The sequence below is a fragment of the Anguilla anguilla genome, chromosome 2, assembly GCF_013347855.1.
Source record: "Anguilla anguilla isolate fAngAng1 chromosome 2, fAngAng1.pri, whole genome shotgun sequence".
Lineage (NCBI taxonomy): Eukaryota > Metazoa > Chordata > Actinopteri > Anguilliformes > Anguillidae > Anguilla > Anguilla anguilla.
The window spans coordinates 20,075,302-20,098,184 of record NC_049202.1 but is presented as its reverse complement, the minus strand read 5'-3'; the positions used below and the strand labels follow the sequence as shown (position 1 = coordinate 20,098,184).

At 41.2% G+C, this 22,883-nt stretch overlaps 1 protein-coding gene across 2 annotated transcripts; it reads right to left on the bottom strand.

The window, feature by feature from the left end:
* Positions 1-1,473: 1,473 nt before the first annotated feature.
* Positions 1,474-21,991, bottom strand: LOC118220997 (endothelial PAS domain-containing protein 1-like). Of its 2 annotated transcripts, none has more exons than XM_035405535.1 (16): positions 21,558-21,991; positions 19,155-19,345; positions 14,000-14,145; positions 13,540-13,624; positions 12,338-12,453; positions 11,535-11,800; positions 10,897-11,003; positions 8,505-8,652; positions 8,078-8,283; positions 7,406-7,599; positions 6,670-6,768; positions 5,937-6,367; positions 5,355-5,475; positions 4,892-5,003; positions 4,269-4,442; positions 1,474-3,416 (listed from the first exon to the last, which is right to left on the bottom strand). In XM_035405535.1, exons 1-16 carry the CDS (start codon positions 21,581-21,583, stop codon positions 3,265-3,267), a joined length of 2,574 nt encoding a protein of 857 aa, XP_035261426.1. In that variant the 5' UTR covers positions 21,584-21,991; the 3' UTR covers positions 1,474-3,264. The 2 variants fall into 2 exon arrangements, with proteins under 2 accessions (XP_035261426.1, XP_035261427.1); XM_035405536.1 differs by having other exon boundaries at positions 12,338-12,450.
* Positions 21,992-22,883: the final 892 nt, after the last annotated feature.

Below are 22,883 nucleotides of genomic sequence, written 5' to 3'. Positions count from 1 at the left end.
AATCTAATCAACTTTATTTGTATTTCACCAGAAACATCCTTTCTCAGACTAAAACGTTTTTTCAGCCTTTTCAATATTACATTACGTGGGCGATAAAAAACATCCTGTATGCCATTTTTGGTTTATTTCTGTCTCAAACCAAGACCCGGAAATCAAGAAGAGACTGAGATGGCAGATGTTGCATAATTTATGTGCAGCTTCCACTGAGAACAATTAGTGGATATGCAGTCGTGACTTTGAACGTTTTGAAGTCTCCCTCATTGTAAAAATCACAAATAAACAAAGCATTGTGGAAATAAACAGTTGCACTGCTGGACGGGAACTTCCACACATGACCTGATGATCCAGCAGTTTAAAAAGTCCAGTGACCTCAATTCTCATTCACATTCTAATTTAGAAATGGGTGGGGGATGCGGTGGGTATTGACCAAGGTTTCCCGGGCTTTGCATGTTCATGTTTCTTATTCATTGTAAATATCAAAAATGTACATGTCTGTTAGATGAGTGCTGGATTAAACACCTAAAGAGGATCCTGGAAATATCACGCCTTGTGATTGGCTGTAAAAAATTACATCATTTTTCATTACTGCATGTCCCCACCATTATAAAAGACACCTGAATGTTGTGGTTGCTGCTATGGTGTCCATCTATTATAAATGGTACTAAAAAAGAACGTTGGCCATAAGAATGGGGAATCAGTTGGCCCAACGCCCACCCCCTCCCCCAAGTGGACTGTGGGAATATCAGTGGAAGTCGGGAAAAACCTTGGAGAAATCCTTTTGGATTTAGTCCACTGCTTTCACAAGAGGCAGTGCTGTTTACGGAAAACAACTCATGACTGGGGTCAGAGGTGAGAGGTTTTTCTGGAAGACTAAACTAAAGAATTCAGTGGACATGGCGTCTGCACCCTGTCCCTTTCCCTCTCTACTAGGAAATCAAGAATTGAATGGAGCTTGTAAGGAAGCATAATTTCTCAATCTTTAAAGCGTTAAAAAAAATCCATTATGTTGTTTATTCTCTATCAGTTACGAAGATGGCAAAAAAAAAAAAACGCATCACTGCATCAAATGTACCACCTTATCCCCCACCAACTTTTTCCAAACACATGAAAATGTATCCCAGATCCTTCCCTTTTTTGGTTTGTTATGTTCTGCTCTTAGCACCAAAAGCTCTGCCCCCCTCAGACTGGTGAATAGGGCATCAAAATGTTCGGCCAAATAAAGAAAACCTAGTGTTTTGCATTTTTTGCCAAGTCTTTTGCTTCAAAACTTGCTTCCTAAACCCAATCCCTCATTCAGTCTGCAAAAAGAAAGAATGTTCTCCTGAACTCTTCTTCCCCATACTCCCCAATATAAACTCAAACAGGTGAGGGGGGCACAGTCATGGTTAGGAGTCATTAAAGATTCTTCATATGCTGAGCCAATCTGAGTAGTTGCACTTTCAGGCAAAATATACTGTACAGAGAACACCGGAGTTCATTCAGCAATGGTTTAATATCAGATATCAGCCATATAGTTTCTTACTGGGTTAAAGTTCACATTCAGTAAAAACCCTTATATTAATTCACATATTTGGAAGTTTACCATACTAAAACATGTTAATATTATCAGAAGATAGAACAGTAAGGCTTCAAATGTCATTAAAATCAGACAGCATGACAAGTAAAATACATTTAGTAAAGTTATTGACAGTTTTCTTGAAAGTTTGACAAAATCTGTTAAATACATTGAAAATAAGCAGTGTTTACAAAGTTTCTCTTCATAATGAGCTTTCTCAATAAGATGTACTGTGGACCAATCACCATACTGTTCAAATGGCTCCACTGTCCTTTAACAAACAGGAACAAGGCTTCCCATAAATCTCTGCATCTTCTACATATCCTCTGGTATGTACAAGCATTTAATCTACTAAAGACAACAATACTTTAGCTCTCCAAGGTCTCCAGTCTAGAAAACTAATTACATTAATGAAGCTACAGAATGCTACAGAATTCCCTGTAGGGAACATTCTGAATTCTCTGAACAATTGTATGTGTATTCACAAGTGCATATGTATGTGTGTGTGTGTGTGTGTGTGTGTGTCCGGGAGGGAAGTGATGTTCATGATTTAAGGCCAAAATAATTACTTCATGGGAAGCTGCAGATGATTGGCAGTAATGCCTGAAACACTATCAGAGACAAATTAAGATGACTATGATCACTAAGCATCCTCCAATGTGCATGAAATGGTTACATATTTAAAATGGAACACAAACAATATATTTGTCATTTTTGTTTCCTTACTCAAGTATTATATATTTTTTTAAATTTCCAGCACATAAATAGTACTGGCCCAATAAAGAAATGAGTACACCTAACAACTAGCAAACAAACAAAAAAACAGTACACAAAAATAACCATCATTAGAGAAACAAAAAGCAAAAATTTTCAATATTAAATCTGCTGTTAGGCACATGGGACAAAGTACCATGAGAGTGATTAGCAGTAAAATATTATCATAGATCCCAGGGTCAGCCTTAGAGGCTACTTCTGTGAATACATTACAAATCTGAAACAGGTTTATAGTGACCAGCACACGCAGACTCAAAATGTTGCAATAAAATACAGTGCAATAAAAAGAGATAAAAATAGAGACAGAAGAAAGATATTGGGGGAGGGCTATGACCTTTCACTGGGATATGACCTTTGAACCCTTGTAGGTCACAGGTGAGAAATATAAGGATGGCTCAAACTAAACGGGGCATCTACTAATATCTAAAAAACCTAAGTGCTTCAGAGGGACCTATAAAATTGTAAAGATCTTGCCAAGGCACATGGTACATAAAAACACATGTCTATAAATCAATATGAAGATTACAGCATGAATGCATCAGCAGGAATGGGTACAGAGAACTCGAAGACATAAAGGAGTTAGGGGAAAAAGTCAACTTTTTCCAGTGGAAAGAAAAAAATAAAAATCTTTGCTTAAAATAGATATATTCCAATATCTTCACAGTAAGATAAAATACATCTATGAGTTACCTTACAAAAATGGAGGAAAGAAGAGAGAGAGAGAGAGAGAGAGCAAAAGGCCTCACAGTGGTCATGTTCAAGTACAGGAAATACAGCAGTATTGGTAACATCTCATCTTTTTATGACACATTCTAATTGAAAAAATATACTGCAGATGATTAGATACGTGACTGTAACAGAAGTGAAGCTGCTCTCTTCAGGATACAGGCATGTGAGGACAGCAGGGCGTGGAGTCGGGGGAAAATGGCCGGACTCTAGGTGGCTCGGTCCAGAGCTCTGAGCAGCTCGCACCCGCGCAGGAGATCCAAGCTGCCCTGCAGCGGCGCGTTGACCTCGCAGTCGTAGCCCGTTAGCTCGGGCAGGGAACGCGACTCGAAGGAGGGCGCCAGCAGACAACTCGCCACCCCTGGTGGAGACGACAGGGAAAAGGAAAACAAGAAAGAATTCAGGCACAAATACGAACGATACATGAACAAAGGACCAAATTCATTCATAAACTAAGGAAGGTACAAGTACGCAGTAAAATGTTCCGTGCTAAATCAACTCTTACAGAATACGTTTGACCCCTACTGGACTCATATGCACTCTGTTAGAGTAGAATTAACACTGGACAGTTTACTGTGTAAATGACTATATCATTGCATGTACAAAAGAGAAACTGAATTAATAAATCAATGCAAGTGTATGAATGAATGCATGAAAGAAGGGACTTTAATGAATGAAAAAATCAATGACAAAAGTAATGTATAAACAAATTAATGCATGAAAGCCTTTATAAACACATTAATGAATGAACGAACAAATGAATTAATGAATTAATTTATTTTCTAATGACTGGGTTGTCCCCCAAGTGAGAATGAAACAAAGCAGCCCTGAGAATATCACCAAATTAGCACAAGCTACATCTGTAAGATAGAACATTCACAGGAAAAACCTCTTAAATTTTCAGTCACATACACATAACAGTGTGATTTCCAGCAAAGTTCAGTTCTAGTTTCCAGAAGTGGCCACCGAGAAACACACATTAAAGAGACGGATGAATCTCGGGCATGGAATCAGTTCTGCTACTTAACGTGTATCCACGGCTAAAACTGCTAAAGTGACATAAGCACTCAATGAGCAATTTATGCTCAACATCTGCAAGCAAAACCTTTAATTCGCTTAATATGGGCGCTGTTTGTAAACCATTGCTGGTCTGCGTATTGCAAACCCAGAACATTTGTAGAGATAACATGCGTCAGGCCTGTGGTAGACTGACCTCCCATTTTGGGGGATGGCAGCTTGCTGCAGTCTCTGTAGTTGAGTGCATACAGTGGTTCTGGGCAGGGCAGTTCGGGCACTTCTGGTCTGTCTTCAGAGCATGGAGGCTCATGGAGTCTTTGTATCAGGCCAAAGGGCAAGTCTTCCCTATCTTGAAAGACTGAAAAGGGATCTGAGAGAAAAAAAGAGTGTTTTCCATTTGATTTCATACACATAAAACTGATTAAAAGTTCAGCTCTGTTTATTATAAATGTCTCAGAACTTAGGAAATAACAAAGTTGGTTGAAAATTCCTGAGGAAAAAAAGTGAGAAATACTTTTTTTGCAGATAAAAGGTGTTTGCCAAACTTATATAGATGTGTATGTGTATATAACACACACACATGCACATGTGCACTCATGTACACACATGCACACACTAATGCATGAGCAGCAATGCCACCATTTTAATTCACATTCACATGCTTTACACAAGATACCTATGTGCATTTTGCTCAAGCATTTGAAATGATCAGTGTTCCAAAAGTGCAGAAGAAAAGCCCATTATGGAAGTTCAGCCCTCATCCTTCACAGAGTGAGTGCTTCGGAGTTGACTAGGCATGTCCCATGCAGGCCTCCGTACCTGAAAGTGCGTTGATGGGCAGGGATTTCTTCTCAGGGAAGGCGTAGCCATCATTTATCCTGCTCTTCATCCTTTTCCACACTGTCTGTGTGCACTCACTGTGGGGCTTCACCTGTCATACAAATGTGCATGCACACACACGCATACACACACACACATACACACACATATACACACACACAAACACACACGCACACACGCGCACACATACAGAAATAAGTACGAAGGCCAACATTTATTTATTTTTTTGCCTTATTGCTTTTTAAAATATTCTCAGAAAATGCATACTGTTAAATGCCACATGACAACCCATTTGTAAACTGCTTTCAAAAAGCTTATTACAAAGTTGCAATTTCAAAAAACATATATTAATTTCCTAATTTTTATTTAAATGCAAGGATAAACATTCTAAACAGACAAATGATTAACTTATTGCAGTGCACTGTGGGTAACGGGACCTCACCTGAGACATGAGAGGGAAAACACTCTGATTTTCACATTTTCTCTTGCGCTTAAGGCTGTGGAGAAGAACATCTGGGGCTAGACTCGGGTCTCTGAAGGCCTGGACACAGCTCTCCAGGAACCTGTGTTGTGGTAACCCAACATTTAGTGTCTATAATATGCATTTCAATGCATCTACAATTCTCAGCTATTTATGCTTTTACATAAATCACATTTCTTTTACAGTGCTTTTGACATCATGTCAGTAGATATTGAAAGATGTCTGTTTTACACATCTTAAAAATATTTTTGAGTATGGTATGTAGTGAGCCTTTAAACCAAATTGCCCACAGTGGGACAGAAAAGGTTTATTGTTTATTTATTTTTATTTATTTATTTAGTTTATTTAAACAGGGACAGTGTACAAAGAACATTAACCTTATATAAAACAAGGAAAGATGTAATGTACCGGGTTATAGCAATTTGCTAATTTCCACCCCCTAGTCCCTGGGCAGGTAAGTAAGACAGTAAAACAGAAAGTTTGGTATTATATTGTACTGTGTAGTATTCAGAGCAAGCTTGAGAACTGTGAGGCCTTAGGTACCTCTGCTTGTGGAGATATCCATTGGGGAAATGCCTTGCATCCGTAAGATTGCTTGCATTTTGTGGGTCCTGTTGTGCGGAGTCAGGTGGCCATGGGAGGTACTGATTCTGACCCACAGTAGAGATGCTAGCTGGGCCACAGTAGGGGGTGCCCAGGTAAGGCAGGCTGGTGTGAGGCTCCAGGGAGGAGGAGCTCAGCTGTGATTTCCCCCCAGGGCACAGAATGGGGAAGTGGGTGGCATGGGCAGGAGTGGGGGGATCCAGCGGCTGGAGCAGGCTGGCCATGTTGTGGAGGCTTCCCTGGGCCTGGGCGTGGGCAGGGACTACTGTGGGCGGAGCCTCCTTCTGGCAGATGGGGAGCAGCTGGAAGTCCTCTCCATCCATGGGGATGTAGGGGGCCAGGGTTTCCAGGTCCAGATCACACAGGTCCATCTGAGGGAGCAAAATGGACACAGACAGGCCAACCAATCAGGCCTAGACACCATACATAAAGGCCTAGACACCATACATAAAAAACACACACTGAGGCTGGCCAATCAGCAGTAAGCATCATGATTAAAGGGAATGAATATTAGGCACTGCTGCTGTACCCTTGGACATGGTACTAAACTGCAGTTTCAGTAAACACAACCAGCCATGTAAACCTGGTAATGTTCCCATCAGGTGGTTTTCATCAGGTTACATTTCCTTGGAACACCCAATTGTAATTGTAGAGTCCAGGGTATCTAACTGACCTGGGTACAGGCCTCAGGATCCAGGGAAAACAGATTCTCAATCAGCTCGTCCCTTGGGGCGCTGTTCCCAGACCTGTAGTAGTCCCCAGGAATGATGGGCTAATCAAGACAGAGAAAGCATGGGTCATTTATTACAATTTCTCAGAGAACAACAGACACTTTAATACAATAAAGCATCAATCAGTGAGCAGACACTGACAAAACCAGGACTAGGGGAAGACAAAGGCAAGAATAAGTCAACTCCTGACAGCACATGTCCACCAAAAAGCCAACACTGGAATTTTTTTTCCCCCAACGTCGAGGAATAAATCACAAATATATGCGTACAAGTGGCACATTGCTGCTCCATTTCAGTCTTGTCTGCTATGAAAACAATTTATAGCAGACAAGACAGAAATTGTCAGTGGACTTTACTCATTTGGGTTAATGCCAAGGTCGGGTCATGTTGTCGAGCTCTAGATTACTGGAATGCTTTTTTGCTCTCTGATTGTCTGGATAAAGCTGCTCTCGCTGCTAGCTCACGTGACATCATATCTCCTGAGTGAGAGAGAGGGTGAATTCAGAAAAGAAGAAGGAAAAAGGAATGAGAGGGAGAAGGGTTAGGGGAGTAGAGAGATAGGAGATCTGGGTGATGTATGGAATAGAAAAGAGTTAGACAAAAAAGTAGAATAGGAGAGAGGAAGAGAAGCGGTGGAGAATGTGGAATGAGGGATAGAAAGGAGGGTGAGGATTTTACTGTGGAGCAGCTGCTTCTGCTGTTCAGGCAGGGAGCAGCACTTGATATGGAAATGGGCGTGGTCCTCTCCTGGGGTGGCGGTGGGTGCACTGAGAAGGTGGCAGCAACGTCAAACATTTTGCTGGTAGGAATGTGTTCGGGGACCTTATTGCCCCATGATTGGCTGGCAGGAGGATCCTTGAATTGGGGCTGTCCTATGAGGGAAACAGTCCACACACGAGAGCGAGCACACGCACACACACACACACACACACACAAACACACACACAAACACATGACCATGCATTAAAGGTCTGCTTTTTTCACTGGAAAGTTAAGTCCTCTTTACAAACAGGTTATATATTTATATGATTAATAAGTTATAAGCAGAAAAAAATGGTGGATTTCCTGACAATAAATTACTTACAGTGACACAGAGAGAACAAGACAGCTAATACAGTTATTCTCACTGTTACTAAGGCTGTTGTAACTTGAGAACATGTGTTTTCAATAGCCTTAATCCATCCAGAGTAACTGGAACAAAGACCGGCACACATGGAGAGGTTTTAGCATTGAATTGAACTGGTTTAGACAGACAACAAGACTCAAGATAGCTAGCTTTGGCGGCCCAATGTTAAGTAACAGGGTAAATGAGAAGACAAAAAGACAAGGGGTGCAGTGGCCATTTCTGACCTAAATCGAGGGCGATGATGGTGTGCCTGGGCATCGGGGCGAGTTGGGCCAGCTCCTCGGGCTCCTCTTTCAGTTTGGTGAAGAGGGCATCGTCACCCACCACACCCACCTCACCTTGCCTGCAGAAACTGCTCAGAGCAGAGCAGGGCTTAAACAGAGACTCCATTTGGTCCAGAGAGAACACCGCTGTCTCCTCCTCAACACCACTAAAAAAAGGGACAAAGACAGAAAGAGAGACAGCAAGCGAGTGAGAGAGAGACAGAGAGTGAAATAGTCAGAGAGAGAGAGGGAGACAGAGACAGCCAGAGAGCCTTGTTATTGTGGTTATACCACAACCACATTGCTTGTGCCCTGTGCCCTGGTCCCTGGTTTAAGCCACATTTATAATATGAACCCTGCTGGTATCTGCCCTGCCCCCTGGGCCTACCTCAGGACATAGTTGACGCACATGATGCACTGGGGCCGGGAATTTCGGCTGTTGTATATGACTGTGCCCTGGGTTTTCATCCACACGTATCCTCCGTGCTTCGCCAGCATCCGGTACTGCCCGCTCACTGCCTGGCCTTTGGTGCACACTGGGAAAGGCAAGGAGGGTGAGAGAGTCAAGGGTTGGGCATCCTGAAGGAAGACCACAATTTCCCTGAATTGTAACAGCCTTCATTAGTATCATTCCCAGCAATGATACACAGATCTGTCAATCGTAGGACCCAAGTCACCCATTCACTCTTAAGAAGGGACAGTCTATTTTCCCGTTTCGTGTTTGTATTTGATGTGGAAATGTGACATCCTTCTGCGTATAACACCATGGATTAAGTCTGATCAGGTGAAATGGAGGTAGTGGGGGGGGGGGGGGGGGGGGTAGGGGGTGGCGTAGTGTGGCAGAGGTGTTGTTGGGCTGAATTAGCCAAGTGGCAGACACTCCCCTTGAGCATCATGGGAGGCAGGGATCGCACTGTGTGCAGCAGAACTGGTGATAGTCTGGAAGCAAATGTCAGCAGTAACTACCTTTAACATAGATACATCGCTCACAAAGGTCTACCCAGGCCTCAACAGACACGAACCAGGATGATACAGACTTTTGTTTTTATAAAGCCTTCACAAAAATTGGAATCGAAAAGCCCTAAATGGCCGGCAAATTCAGTTTGGTGGAGAAGCCATCTCCCTGCTGGTAATTGCCATTACTAGTCAGTCAGGTGGCCGTTAGTGCTGACACACCTGGTGCAGAAGCACAGGCGGTCTCGGCCTAACTTAGTTTTTACTCTTTCACTTAGAGGCCAGAGATGACACGATTCGTGACATTTAGAGTGAGACCAAGGCTCATAGCCGCAATTCAATAAGCGGTGTGTGAATTGTATTCATAAATCATACATGAATCGGAAATTTAATTTGTAAGCTACAGCCTCTTGAGCCCGCGGTTTGTCAGACCAAGCCTGCGAGCAGAATCTTGCTGTGGCACCACAGTCACCAAACATCAATGGAAATGAATTGCCCCTCTGCCCCAGCATTGGAAGAACAAACACACTTTACTGTGATGATAATCAGATTCTCAGAGATAGAAGAGAGATGTACCACCTGCAGGTGCATATAAAGTAAACAGAGAGAGAGAGAGAAGAAGGGATAAAGAATAAACAGGTATTTTGTGCACAGACGGTGTCTGAGGACAATGAGACACAGGGGACCACAGAACAGCAAGCCGGTCTCTTTCACTCTGAGGTCTCTGGACCATGTAAGTATTCCACTGTGGACTCTAGATTTTTTGAAAGGCAGATTCCACAAAAACCCCTTTTGATGGTAAAAGAGAGGCATCCTTTGTAAAATGAATGTATGTAGATATAAAAATGAATGTTGAAAAAAATGCAAAAGCATTATTATTTTATTTGCAAAATTGAGCTGGATTTTCTTCTTCTCACATGTTTATCTGAACATTGAGATACATTTAGGCCACTAAATGGCCACTAAGGCCATTCTCTGTGGCCAAATTCAACAAGTATTGACAATGTGAAAATTCAGTCATCTCTTTGTCTGCATGTCACAAGAAGGCATCAAAGTTTGTTTGTGCTGGTTTTGAGCAAAAGACAATTTACAGATAAAGGAGTAATTTATCTGTATATTGGAGCTTATGCATTGAAATTATTAAATTAAATTTGTGAATTTAACAGAACACAGTTTTGTATTTTAGCCAGCTACATATTCTTACTCGACATGAAGAAAGTAAATGCTACAGCATGAGACCACTGAGATAAATTTTAGGAGTTGCTTTTGATTTAACTGACACACATATCACTCAAGCAAAATAACTGAAAATGTTACTACATCCCACATTAAGGTCAACATTAAAGTCAATATAACACCCTTCTTACTGATCATGCCCTCACTGCACATGGATATGAGCAGCTGAAATGTCATTTAATGTGTTGCTATTGGCAAAATCTCAATTCTGTGTTTGGTGATATTTAAGCTATACTGTCAGAAGCTTAAGAAGTCTTCTGACCTGTGCAGTGGTCTGGTTTACTTGGAGTAAGGCCATTCACAGGTTAGGCGTGAAGCTCTGGCCCTCTGGGTCACATGCTTCAAATGGTACCAAAACAGAGGAGAGGAGCCTCATCCAAAATGTAGAATTCAGGGCAATGCATCAGAATAAAGGAATATATCAGAAGCTCTTGAGACACTACTGATAGTGTATAGATGGGTTGATATATCAGGCATGATTGGCCAGCCAGTAAACCCATCTACCATACAATTGTGTCCCACGATGTAATGTACTGTATCAAAAAATGCTAAAAATAACAGCACATTATTATTATTTGCGGTTCACTTACAGTTGTGGTGGCTCCTGGTCAGGCAGTCAGAATCCAGGGCATGGTAGAACTCATAGACAGACCGCCCCAGAAGGTCTTCAGGACCATACCCCATCAGTTCTGTGATGCTGTACAGTAACAATGAAAAGGGAAACAGACAGAAATGCACATTGCTATCGGCAGCACATAAAAGAAATGCACATGGCCTATATTCAACACTCCGCAGACATTAGCACACCCAGTCGGTCTCCCCTGTACAATCAACACCAATGAAACACACCTAGCCAACCTTCAACATACCACGAGTAGAAAATGTTTGTGTGTGACTGTGAGTGTGAGTGCGAGTGCGTGTGTGTATGCGGGTTGTGTGGACGCGTGTGTGTGCGTGTGTGTGTGTGTATGTGTGTGTGCGTGTGTGTGTGTGTGTGTGTATGTGTGTTGTGAGTGTGTGTGTGTATGCGTGCGTGTTTGTGTGTGCGTGTGCGTGTGTGTGTGTGCGCGTGCGCGTGCATGTGTATGTGTGCGTGTGTGTGTGTGTGTGTATGCCTGTTTTTGCGCATGGGTATGGTTTGTTGTGTGTAAAATGCATGTGTGTGTGTGTGGGTGTATGTCCGTATGAATCAGTGCGTGTTCATACAGTACGAGTGTGCACGTCTCACCGCTCATCACAGTAAGTGAACTTCATGTCCATACTATGACGGCTCAGGAACGTCTTGCTGTCAAGCGGCGGAGCATTGCAGTCAATGGGTGGGGCTTTGCTGGCGAGGGCTGAGGCCTTGCTGTTGAGGGGCAGGTCAGTGTTGGAGGGGTGGGGGATGGGCTCACACAGCATGACCATACAGGTGAGAGGAAGCTCTCTGAATCCACACAGCGTGTATGAGGGGGCGGCACTGTACTCTCGCAGGTGTCCGGTGCAGTGCAAGACCTTGTCCACAGCGGGTGACACACAAGTCACGACCACATCCACAAAAGTACTTTGTTCAGTAAAGTATTAAAGTTTTTTTTAATTAAAAACATTATATTATCACATTTAATATTGCATTTACCTCTCTTATGTAGTGGCTCAGTTCTTTCAGTTTACTACATACTATGTACCTGTGGTTTGCCATAGTGGCCTTGTGAGGCTTCTTGAACAAAAGAAATGACCACGTATCATTACTACTACGACAACTACTACTACTAAAAATAATAATAATAATAATACGTTTATTTTTATTAACCTTTATGTATATAGAATAATAATAATAATAATAATATTATTATCATTATTATTCATGCATTTTGTTGAACTTACTCCAGATTAACGCCTGCTAAATAAATAAATGCAATGAATAAATATAGCTGCAAATATAAAGTGAGTGAACGCACCTACAATGACATCCAATTAATACCTTGCTCATTTTGCACAGTGGTGTCATTCAGTGAACTGTGAAAGGTTTGGGGGGTTGAGTGCAGTGCTGACCTTCCAGTTGGCAGATTTCAGGTTCACGGTGCGTCCCTGATTCGTCACAGTGCACTTCATCCTCATGAAGAAGTCACGCTCCGTGTTGGTTTTCCTGCTCTTCTTTCCAATGACTGCTAAAAGAAAAGAAATGCTCAACTCACACACCTCCGGCCCATCTAAATATAAGGTCTCACACTCCCATGGTCAACAGATTGTAGGTTAATGAGGTGTCCTGAGCCTTCTTGCAAGGTATCAAATAATGTTCTCTGAGTGAATCAAGAGGAAACAAGGTTTCCTTGCTCCCTTTGTCTCACATGGAGAACTTTGCCTTTAGGTTCTGGAACATTCCGTTGGTGTGGAGAATCAGCACTTGGCTGAGAGTTCAGCTCTCAATGCCTCCCCACAGGCTTTCCAAACATTATTTCTGTCCATGGTAGGTATCAATTTCAAAGCAATAAATTACCTCTGATATTGATTTTGAACCAATAAATTACCACTGCGGTCATTCTCAAACCAATTCATGATCTCTGCTGTCAACATCAAAGGAATAATCTATCTTAGCCTGTCTGTCAGCGAAACCTACCAACCTCTTCTCTCAAACTCAAGTCCCGAAGGGCTGCGGAGTCGAATTGTTTTTGGTGCATTTCAGCAATTGCTTTAGAACTTGTTTTTACTAATTGTTGTTCACACAATTAATTTAAGTCCAAACTTTTTTCCAAGGCCTAAATTGTCTGCAGACTGAAAGGAGACCAGAAACCAGCTCTCACTAGAAACTTGGCATCTTAATGGACTGTTACACAGCTTGCTTTTGGATAAGAATTTCAAAGTCCAGGACTGTTTGCTAGTTTTCAGTGTGTTTCAGGACTTACATGAATAGTTCAAGATGATTTGCTCAAGAGTCCACATACCTATTTTTCTAAGGCCTAAATTGGCCACTGATTGCAACAGAACCACAAAAACCTGCATTCCCTCCAGGACTATAGTCTGAGATCACTGTTATAGGAGGTTCAATTTGGAAACAGTGTGCAAGGTTAGGGTTGATGAATATTCCTAAAGAAGCATGCCCATGGGCATATCATCATTGGCCACTTGATTTATTCAATAAGATGCATCAAGTTAGCACATTCAGCATTCAACATTCAATAGTAGAGACAGAACTTTTGATGTTGAGGGGACATGAAATGACCATATGGTTACTCCAAAAACTGCAGTGGAGGCACCTGATTTGAGGCTGAGGTTGTCACGGATCTCCTCGTGGTCACAAGGATGGGTGAAGTCAAAGATGCTGTGACCCATCAGCTCCATCTTAGAGGAAAACGAAACAGATTGTTTCACTGGTGATGACAACAGGGAAGCAAATGCACCCGCCTGCATGGCATGCTCTTGTTAGATAACATCAAACATTATCCTGCCAAATATTTTGGTGAAGTGATGACCAAGCCACACTACCTTACTAGAAACAAATCACTAATGTACGAGCAGCAGCATAGAGTCCACAGAACTGGAATTCTGACCTAAAAGTCTGGAGATTGATGCTGCTGTCAAATTAAGACAATAACAGTAACCAGAAATCTATATAAATATCTACAATGGTGACATTAAAACTCCATGAATGCAAGTGTGCACTGAGTGAAGACATGGAACTGGGGGTGGGAGAGAGAGAAGGGGGCGGGGTCTCACCTGCGGCAGGCCTATGATTCTATTGATATTCTCGGACAAGTAGATCATGTCCCCGTCTGATGTGACCATGGCAACAAAACCTTCCAGAGATTTTAGGCAGAAACTGCTCATCTGCCTGTCCTCCTCTTTCTCTCTGCCAGCTTGACCTGGGACACGCACACAAATACACAAATAGAGCCATAGTGTTGCCGTGAAAAAGAAAGACAGATGATTCCAAGTGTGAGTATGTGCAGTGTGTGTTTATTTTGTTAAACATTGAACTGACTTGTGAAGAAAATAAATAATCTATCTATCTTATTTTGTTGAAGTCACCACATAACAGCAGAGACAAAAATAAGTCAATCACTGAAAAAGACTACTACTATGCTACATCATTCCTACATACAGATATCTCCTCACAGAATTAAAAACATCAAGATACGCATGTAGAGCTATACTGTATGGAGACATGAGAACTCAAAGTACTTTGTCATAAGCTAGATGAAGTGCTTGAAGTATGTCACCCCATGCAGTGATTGTTGAGGGTTTAGCTTTATTGATTATTGCCATTGGTCGCCCTATTTGCCCGATAGCCATGTAGCAGGCAAGCCTATTTTTTTACTGAAAGACTTTATGGAGTGAGCCAAGATTGTAATAAGGCTTTTTAGCAGCAGTTAAAAGAAACAAATATTATTTTCTTCTGAAATGAATTAAGAGTAATAAAAACAATATCAAGAGACAGAAACTAAACTAGATCGTTCAGTATGGAGACTATTTCCTGCTCTATAGAGGTTCATCTGCATGCAAATGCCTCTGTTCTGTTTCTTGCCAAAAAGTCCATATAAAAAACATCACACACCCCAAGAGAAACATGGCTGTAATGGTAAATGTGATTGACTTTTTAGGCTAAAGAACCTACTGTGTTCACTGTAAACTTTATGACAACGTTATATTGCATCATGTGGTAAGGGCTAGATAAGGATATGATGGAACAGTAGGCAGCCATTACCCACACTGCAACATTCATGGCGATGCATCGTTTAAGTGAAATTTTATTTGAGAAAGGTGGATCCCTTGCCTAAATGTCTAGAAGGACAGTAGCTTGCTCTAAAACTAAATCCGACCAAACTGGGGATAACTTAAAAAAAAAAAAAAAACTTTGGTAACAGTGTCATTTAGCAGACTGATGTACTTATATCAGCAACTGGTTCATAAACACAATGAACTTCCCATCCATTTACTAATATATATGCCAGGGCTTATCCTGAGTGATTTACGGCACAAGTCCTGGAGTCCATGGAAACATGCGTTGTAAAAGCTTCAAGAACAAGGGCACAGGCAGAAAACAGGTGTAAATAAAATAACTATGAGAAGAGTCGTGCTTAAAAAAGTGAAAATATCTCAGTTAAAATCCATAAAAACCTCTTATTATGTAATTATTTAGTAATCATGTAGCCAACCTTATACAGAGTAAAGAAACTTACGCCTCAAGGATACAGCTACACAAGGGCAGCCCAGGAGCATGTGACAGCTTTAATGATCATAATCATAACTAGCTGTTGGCAGCTGATCAGTGCAGCTGAAAGGAAGGGGGTTGGAAGGGCTTTGGGTCTCAACCAGCAGTCAGGTGAGTGTTCTGAAGTGGTGAGCCTTCAGCAGGAAATGGAAAGACGTGCTTCCTCTTCCATATACAGTTTTCTATGACAACATGCACATTGCTCAGATAATATACTGAAAATACCAAACTGAAATGCAAATGGGCAAACAAGGGCCAGGATTCAGCCAGCATTTGTCCTTACTCTTGGCTCAGTTAAATGTATGCATTTATTTATTTATTTATTTATTTGTATTTATTTTTTGACCAAAGCAGCCAACACTGATCAAAAGAAAATGCACCCCATTTTGTTGAATGAATCTGCTCCCAGTAACATTTACTTTGTTACAAATAAATAATAACTATAGCCAGATAAATTTTCATAAACTTTAAATCTCTTGTTTTCTGCAATTCTGTCACCCTCAGCAAAACCAGTCTTCAATTTTATTATCCCATTGAAATGTAATTCTCATCAAGCAACACCAACTTCTCATAGGCATAGACTAATACTTCAAAACTATGGGAGCCAGAGTCAAAGAAAACATGGAAATTGTTATGGATGCTTGCTTTCAAGATAAAGTTGAAGAGAAAGGAACATGATACTGACAAACTGACTTGTTTAATTGACAAAGGAGAAGCACATGCACATGCAAAATGTATTCAGAAATCGCAATGATAATGCCAAATCACTGAGAGAACGCATGCAGATGCACATAAGGTCACTGTATCAAACAGTTCTTCCCAATTACATCACCCAGAGGAATATGTCTAACTTTTTAGGAGTTCTGTCTAACCAATAAAGATGTTACAAGAGCAGTGCGCTGAGCAATAAAACCTTTTGGGCAAACTTGTCTTTTGGGGTCATTAGTTTTGTCCATGACAAGACCACAACCAGCTATTGTATATTATCAGTGACTACAAGGCAGCCAGTGAAGCAAAAGGCAGGACATTGTGGTTTTCCTTTAAGCGGGATATTTCATCCAGAGCAGGGATTTTAAACCTGAGGTCCATTGACCTGTAGAGGGTCTGTGGATGGGCTTCAGTGAGTCCATGAACTAGAAACCAAAGAAAATGCTTATTTCTTTGATTTCCATCCTGCTACTGTAAATTCTCTTTATGTTGGAAAACATGTTCATGCTATTAAAGTATTAAGGCAGTATGGGATGATAGTGTAGGCAGAGGCATATTATCAGGCAGAGACATATTATGGACAAGATCAGGGAGGGACAATTAAATACCACCTCCTACTCCCATGCTGCACGCCATTAACTCCCACTGCCCCCATCACAAGTCAACAGTTGGTGGGTTCAAAAATGATGGTCATATGTGCATTGCTCTGGTGAGGGTCTCCATAGCTTTCACCCGACTTCTCAAATGAAACTGTGATCAGAAAAATGTTCAGAATTACTCACTGATCTGGAGTATTTCAATAAATTACCTGCATACATGTTAAATGTAAACTACATAAGTTTCCCTGAATAAGGACCATCAGACCTGGTGTCCAGCAGAACCACTGAGAGGTTCACCCTGGTCTGACTGAAAATGGGGCCAGGATGGAGTCCTCATCATCGGAGGTAAAAAAAACAAAACTGATAAGGTGATTAATCCAGGCTGGCAGGAATTTCCTCATATGTAACTTCCTGTAACCAGCATCCCCCTTCCCATAAGCTAACCCCTTGGGCTTCGGGCAGGGGTTTTGGCAGAGGCTACCTTCAGGCAACCGGGACATCAAAAACCAGCACAATGCCACAGAAGGTTGGGCTGTGCCAAGCCGCATTACACAGATGTGGATATAAACAATGACCCCCTCAAAGTTTGACATGGGACACTTCCCCTGTTCCTGTATCTGTATTATGTAAACTCTCCTGATTTATCTGGAAAGTACACACCAGTTTACAAGGAAATGAGATATGGGGGCCTATTTTTTCTTTGGAATGGCAGGACTTAATCTACCCTTAATAAAAATAACACTCACTGCTACAGAGTTCTGTTTTCAGTCATAAAATGTTTCTTACAGGTGACAATCAAAATTGAATCTGGTCATTTTGCATCTTTAACTCTAAAAGCTTAGCAAGCTGATAACTTCAATAAAATATATGGAACTGAATTAAATTTGTTTTCCTACATGTCTGACATCTTTGTCTACCGCCATGGTCCAGTTCTGACAGAAATGCTCCAGCACAGCAACAACCTGTTGTGAACCTTTTTCAACAACAGTGTCAAATTCAGATTCACATAGGGTGTATCTGCATGATAAGTAACCTTGTTGCTAAAATGTTAAACTATGCGGCTGACACAAAGAAGAACATCCCCCTCCTTACCCTCGGAGAAAAAGAAAAACACAAGGATAGCCTCCCTCCTACAATACACATAGACCTCACAGAATACTTTAAACCAGTGGTTCCCAACCCTGTTCCTGGACATCTGTACTAATGTCCTACATGTTTTCACTCCAACCCTAACAAAGTACACCTCATTCAACAGCTAAAGATCTTGCTGAGTAGCTAATTAGTAGAAAAAGGAGTGCCAAATTAGGGTTGAAATGAAAACCCAGAGGATGGTAGATCTCCAGGAACAGGACTGGATACGACTGCCTTAAATAATGTTAGAACAAATGAAGAAACCTCAGAAATACTGAGGAGAATGGATGACACAACTACAAATGCTGTTCAGACCATAACCTCTCTCCAATTATAACAGCTTCACAGGTATAGGGGCACTACCTCCATTGTGTGGTAGTGTCTTCAACTACTCATTTTTATTTTATCTGGTTCTGGTAGATGTTGAAACTGATTAAACAGGAGAGATTATTTTAAAATAGTAACTGTCTCTTTGAACAAAGAGATCATTTAAAATAGGCAGATAAGGAGAAAGCAGATCATTATCTCAACATATTCCATGTTGCTATGATCAAATAGCTATTTATGGTCTTTTTTCAGATGGCTTGTTTCAATAGCAAGGCTGGTCACTGGACACTGAGCATCTCTTCTGTCCATCTCCAGGGGACACATAAGATTATATTTGCACTACACAAGTGTGTGCTCTTCAGGTATAAACAAGCCTTTAAACCTCCTCCAAGCTCCTCGTCTGCCTCCCTCCATTACAACAATTATCTCTAATTATCCCTGTGTAGCTCTCTTCCTTGTGACATTTTAATTATCATCTTTAGTCAAAAATTCATTAGACGCAGAGCCGTGTCCCCGCTGGCCTCCACATTGTTCCCTGTCAACTCTGAGGTGCCAGGCGCCCATATTCACTGGCACTGATGTTATTATGGCCAGGAAGCAATAAATTTGAGTGTCTGCGATTACGATCATGATTAATTATGAGCGCAATACAAACAAATGCAAAGTAAACATCTGTGACAAAAGCACTTAACATATGCTAAATTTAAAAACCCAACCACTTCACTCATACAGACACAGACATACTCGCAAGAACGCTACACCGATGCATTCACCTACACGGACATGCAATAAATTAAGGTACACTTAATGTAAAACATTACATAATTTAAAAATACACACATAGGAAATCTCATTCATGAATACACACGCACTCAGACACGCTATGGTTCCTCACCTGGCCGGATGACCCTGCACATGCGCATGAAGCTGATGGTGAGCCTCATGATGGAGGCCTTGTCCAGGTGGGTGGAGACGCTGTGGGGGAGGGGCAGCTTGCGCGCCAGCTCATAGAACACCTCCGTCTCCTTACCGCGCCGACACCGCGCCGCATCCCGGGACTTCTCCTTCCTGCGCTCCGATGAGTTCCTGCCAAGTCAGGGAAGAACCTTTACATTAATTCAGTCATTGACATACACATGCTCATGAATGAATGAATGAATGAATCATTGCATTTATAGACCCCTTTTCCAAATGCTCAAAGTGCTTTACAGTGATGAGTGGGAACTCACCGTACCCACCACCAATGTGTAGCACCAACCTACCCACATGCATGTACACCCCCCTCAGAAAACAGTAGCAATACCTCATATGGGACTTGAACCCACAATCTACTGGCATTGGTTAAGGACTGGGTAGTGTTTAAACCACAAGCAGTGAAAAGGAGCCTTAATGCCAGTCCACAATGCAGCGCAGAGCATGCCCAATACAAATCCCAAGCAATCAAATTAATATCATTGTGAGACATTGTTTAGTTCTATGGAAATCCAGTGTAAAAATACTCAAATTTGTAATACATTATACAAAATGATTTTTCTGTTTCTGGGGGATTCATAGTTTACATATATGGCAGAGGCCTGCTGCGTTAATGAAGAAAGAACACCCAACAGTAATTTAATATGTCAAAAATTGACAAAAGCTGTCAACTCATTTAAAAAAAAAATCTTATCAGTTGCATTCAAAATGGAGGAGCACATTAGCTACACTGGTCACCTCCTATGCCCTTGGGAGCAATAACACTGGCATCATTAAGGGGGGCTACATTTTTGAGAAACCTGGCAACTACAGTGAATGGCATGTAGAGGTGTGCTTGGTGTGCATGCATGTGTACACCAGTACGCTGGTTATTTGTGGGTTTACATGGGCGTGGGGGCAGAAGTATAAACTGATGGGTACCAAGTCAGTGAGAAACCCTTATACACCATCAAAGAAGAAACAAGATGAGGTCAAAAACCTGATCTCCACCAATGCACAGCCTTAAACTAACTATCCACACAAGTGGATTTAAGCCATAGAGCTCACATGTACAAGCTTCACAAGGCACAGTACACACACAGACTACACATTCATCCCACCAACCCTTCAACGTTTCCAGATTTCTCACACAGTCCTGTAAAATTCTGTATTGTGGTGTTCTGTTCTGAGACCAATGTAGTTCAAGGACACAGAGAAAAAAAAGCAGGATTTTTTCCCCCCAACACACTGTGAAAAAATGCCTGTTCAGATCTAATACAGCAATATGAATTTTATTTTTTGCACATATTATGATTTAAAACAGTAGATGTCTAGTAGATATACTTACATACGTTCGGTTTTGTTGATAGTATTGCAAATTTTACTGTTTTATAATAATAAAAAATACATTCAATTGCTTATTGTGCATATCAAAAAAAACCAAAAAACAAAAAAACGTCTGAACCATAATTACAGCATCAGCTAATTCAAAAATTGTTCTTGTTATAAACCAAGCAACCAATTTGCTTTTTGTATTTTTTTAAATAATCGAGTCATCTATAGAATTATGTCAAAATGGGCATCAATAAACTAAAAAATACACCCTATAATGAAATCATAACCCAGCATGCTGGTGGAATAACAAGTCGCTACATGTGTTTCAATGATTTTCATTTGCCTCCAAGTGAATCCACACCACCCACAAGAGAAACATAATAACTTTATCCAAACCTCACACCTCAGTTTTCAGCCAATCAAATCCCAGACCAATGTCCACAGAAAAACCGCAGGGGTAAAGTCTACAGCTTTAATTAATAGTTACATTTTATTTTTTTAAAAACTTTCGGCCTTCCCGTGTGACATAATACCTCATTTGTAATCATAGCAGTCAACAAACACGTCAGAGAAGTCTCGCACCTATAGCAATATCAATATTAGGTCCTAATGGCGTTTCAGATATACAGGTACAGTTCACCCGAATGACTCGGGATATGTCGAAATCACTCCAGTGCTCCCTGACTGCTTTTCAGTGGTCAGTAAAAGAGTTCAACTACTAGCATATAAGGCCGATAGACTACAGCCTAAAAAAATGTGCATATGATTTTTTTTTCGTCGCTGTCAGCGTCCTATAAATTTGCGTTTGTTGTCGCAGCACAGAAATCAAGTTTCCCTCCAAAGCGTAATAGCGCATATGTTTTTTTATGATCACTCCGTAGTGGCTCGGCAAGGACCGCTGAAAAACACGCTGTATGCAAAACATTTTGCTGTCGTTTGTGTCCCATGCTTTATCTACCGATTTACTTTGGGTGTTCGCAGGTGCAAAGTGGAATTATAAACCTAGTCTTACCTATTTTTTTCTTTTTCTTTGGCCATGGTATTTCATAGATCACGGACAAACGTCCTTTCGATAATGTCCGTCTCTCCGCAAAAGCGAAAACAGTGTCGATAAATTGTTCTGAAAACAATACAAGTAGCAGTGTCAGATGACGTGAACAAAAGTTTTATATCAAACTTCTTTTTAAGATTTTACTTTCATACGTAATAAAATAAAGAAAATAATAAAATAAAATAAAAAACAAGTAGCCTAGTCCATTTGAGTAATCAATACAGTCTCAGAACACTGCTGAGGATTGTACAGCTTCTCCCAGACAACGATCACAAATCTCTAATGAGGTCTTCTGACGCTGGTTTCAGTTTTAAAGTTGAATCATCTTATCAAACCCTCCTTCGTTGCGTTGCGGGTTGGATGGTTACAGCCTGTGTCCACTGACCAGTCTCTCCTAGCGCTGAGCTGGCCCAGTGTCAGTCGCTAAATTTGTCTGCCATGATTGGACAGCTCGTGTTGCGAGAGGGCGGGTCTCAGTCTCGATAATCGTGTCACCTATATGCACCTATCCTGCCTCCCCAGCTCGCATAGCCTAGATTCTATGCATGGAATGTAGCTAAATGTGATGGTTAAATTTGTTCATTTTCATTCATATCCATGTTCTGGTATTTGATTATTTGGAGTCTGTCTCACATATTTATTCCCTTCTACAGAGCTTGTAAGTAACTACTTTTGTCAACCATCAGGTAGATACAGCCCTGTCACTAGCCTAATTACGCATAGAACTTACAGGCTTTTGCAAGAATGTATAGCTCTTAGACTATGCATGGGATAATGTCTTGGCAAAGTATCATTAAAGCTTTTGGCTGATACACTGGGCAACATTTTTATTGGCAACATTGTGGTGAAAAGGCAACAGAGAGAGACCGATTTTGGGCACTGACCACTATACATTAATTGCCTGTTTCATGCAGTGTTTCTGTTATGTTGCCTGTGAATGTAGGCCAACAACTCTATCATCACCCTTCCACTGTAATGAATAGGTTATGGCAGCACTCATTTTATTCTCAAGATAACTGAAGTAACTTCATTGTTTCTGTTTCAAGTCTGCAACATGCATTTTACTGCAGTTGGAACACACATTGGAAATAGAATAAAAAGACTAAAAACAAGGAAAGAGAAAACCATGAGAATAAACGCCTAATGGAATGGCAGAGAGGGAATGGGTTGTAGAATGGAAGGAGTCAGGAAAGCCAAGAGACATTTGGCAGCACCAGTGCAGAGCAAAGAGGTTGATCAGCTCACTACAAACGGACAGCATCAGGAAACGGCTGGTTGGTCAGGAGC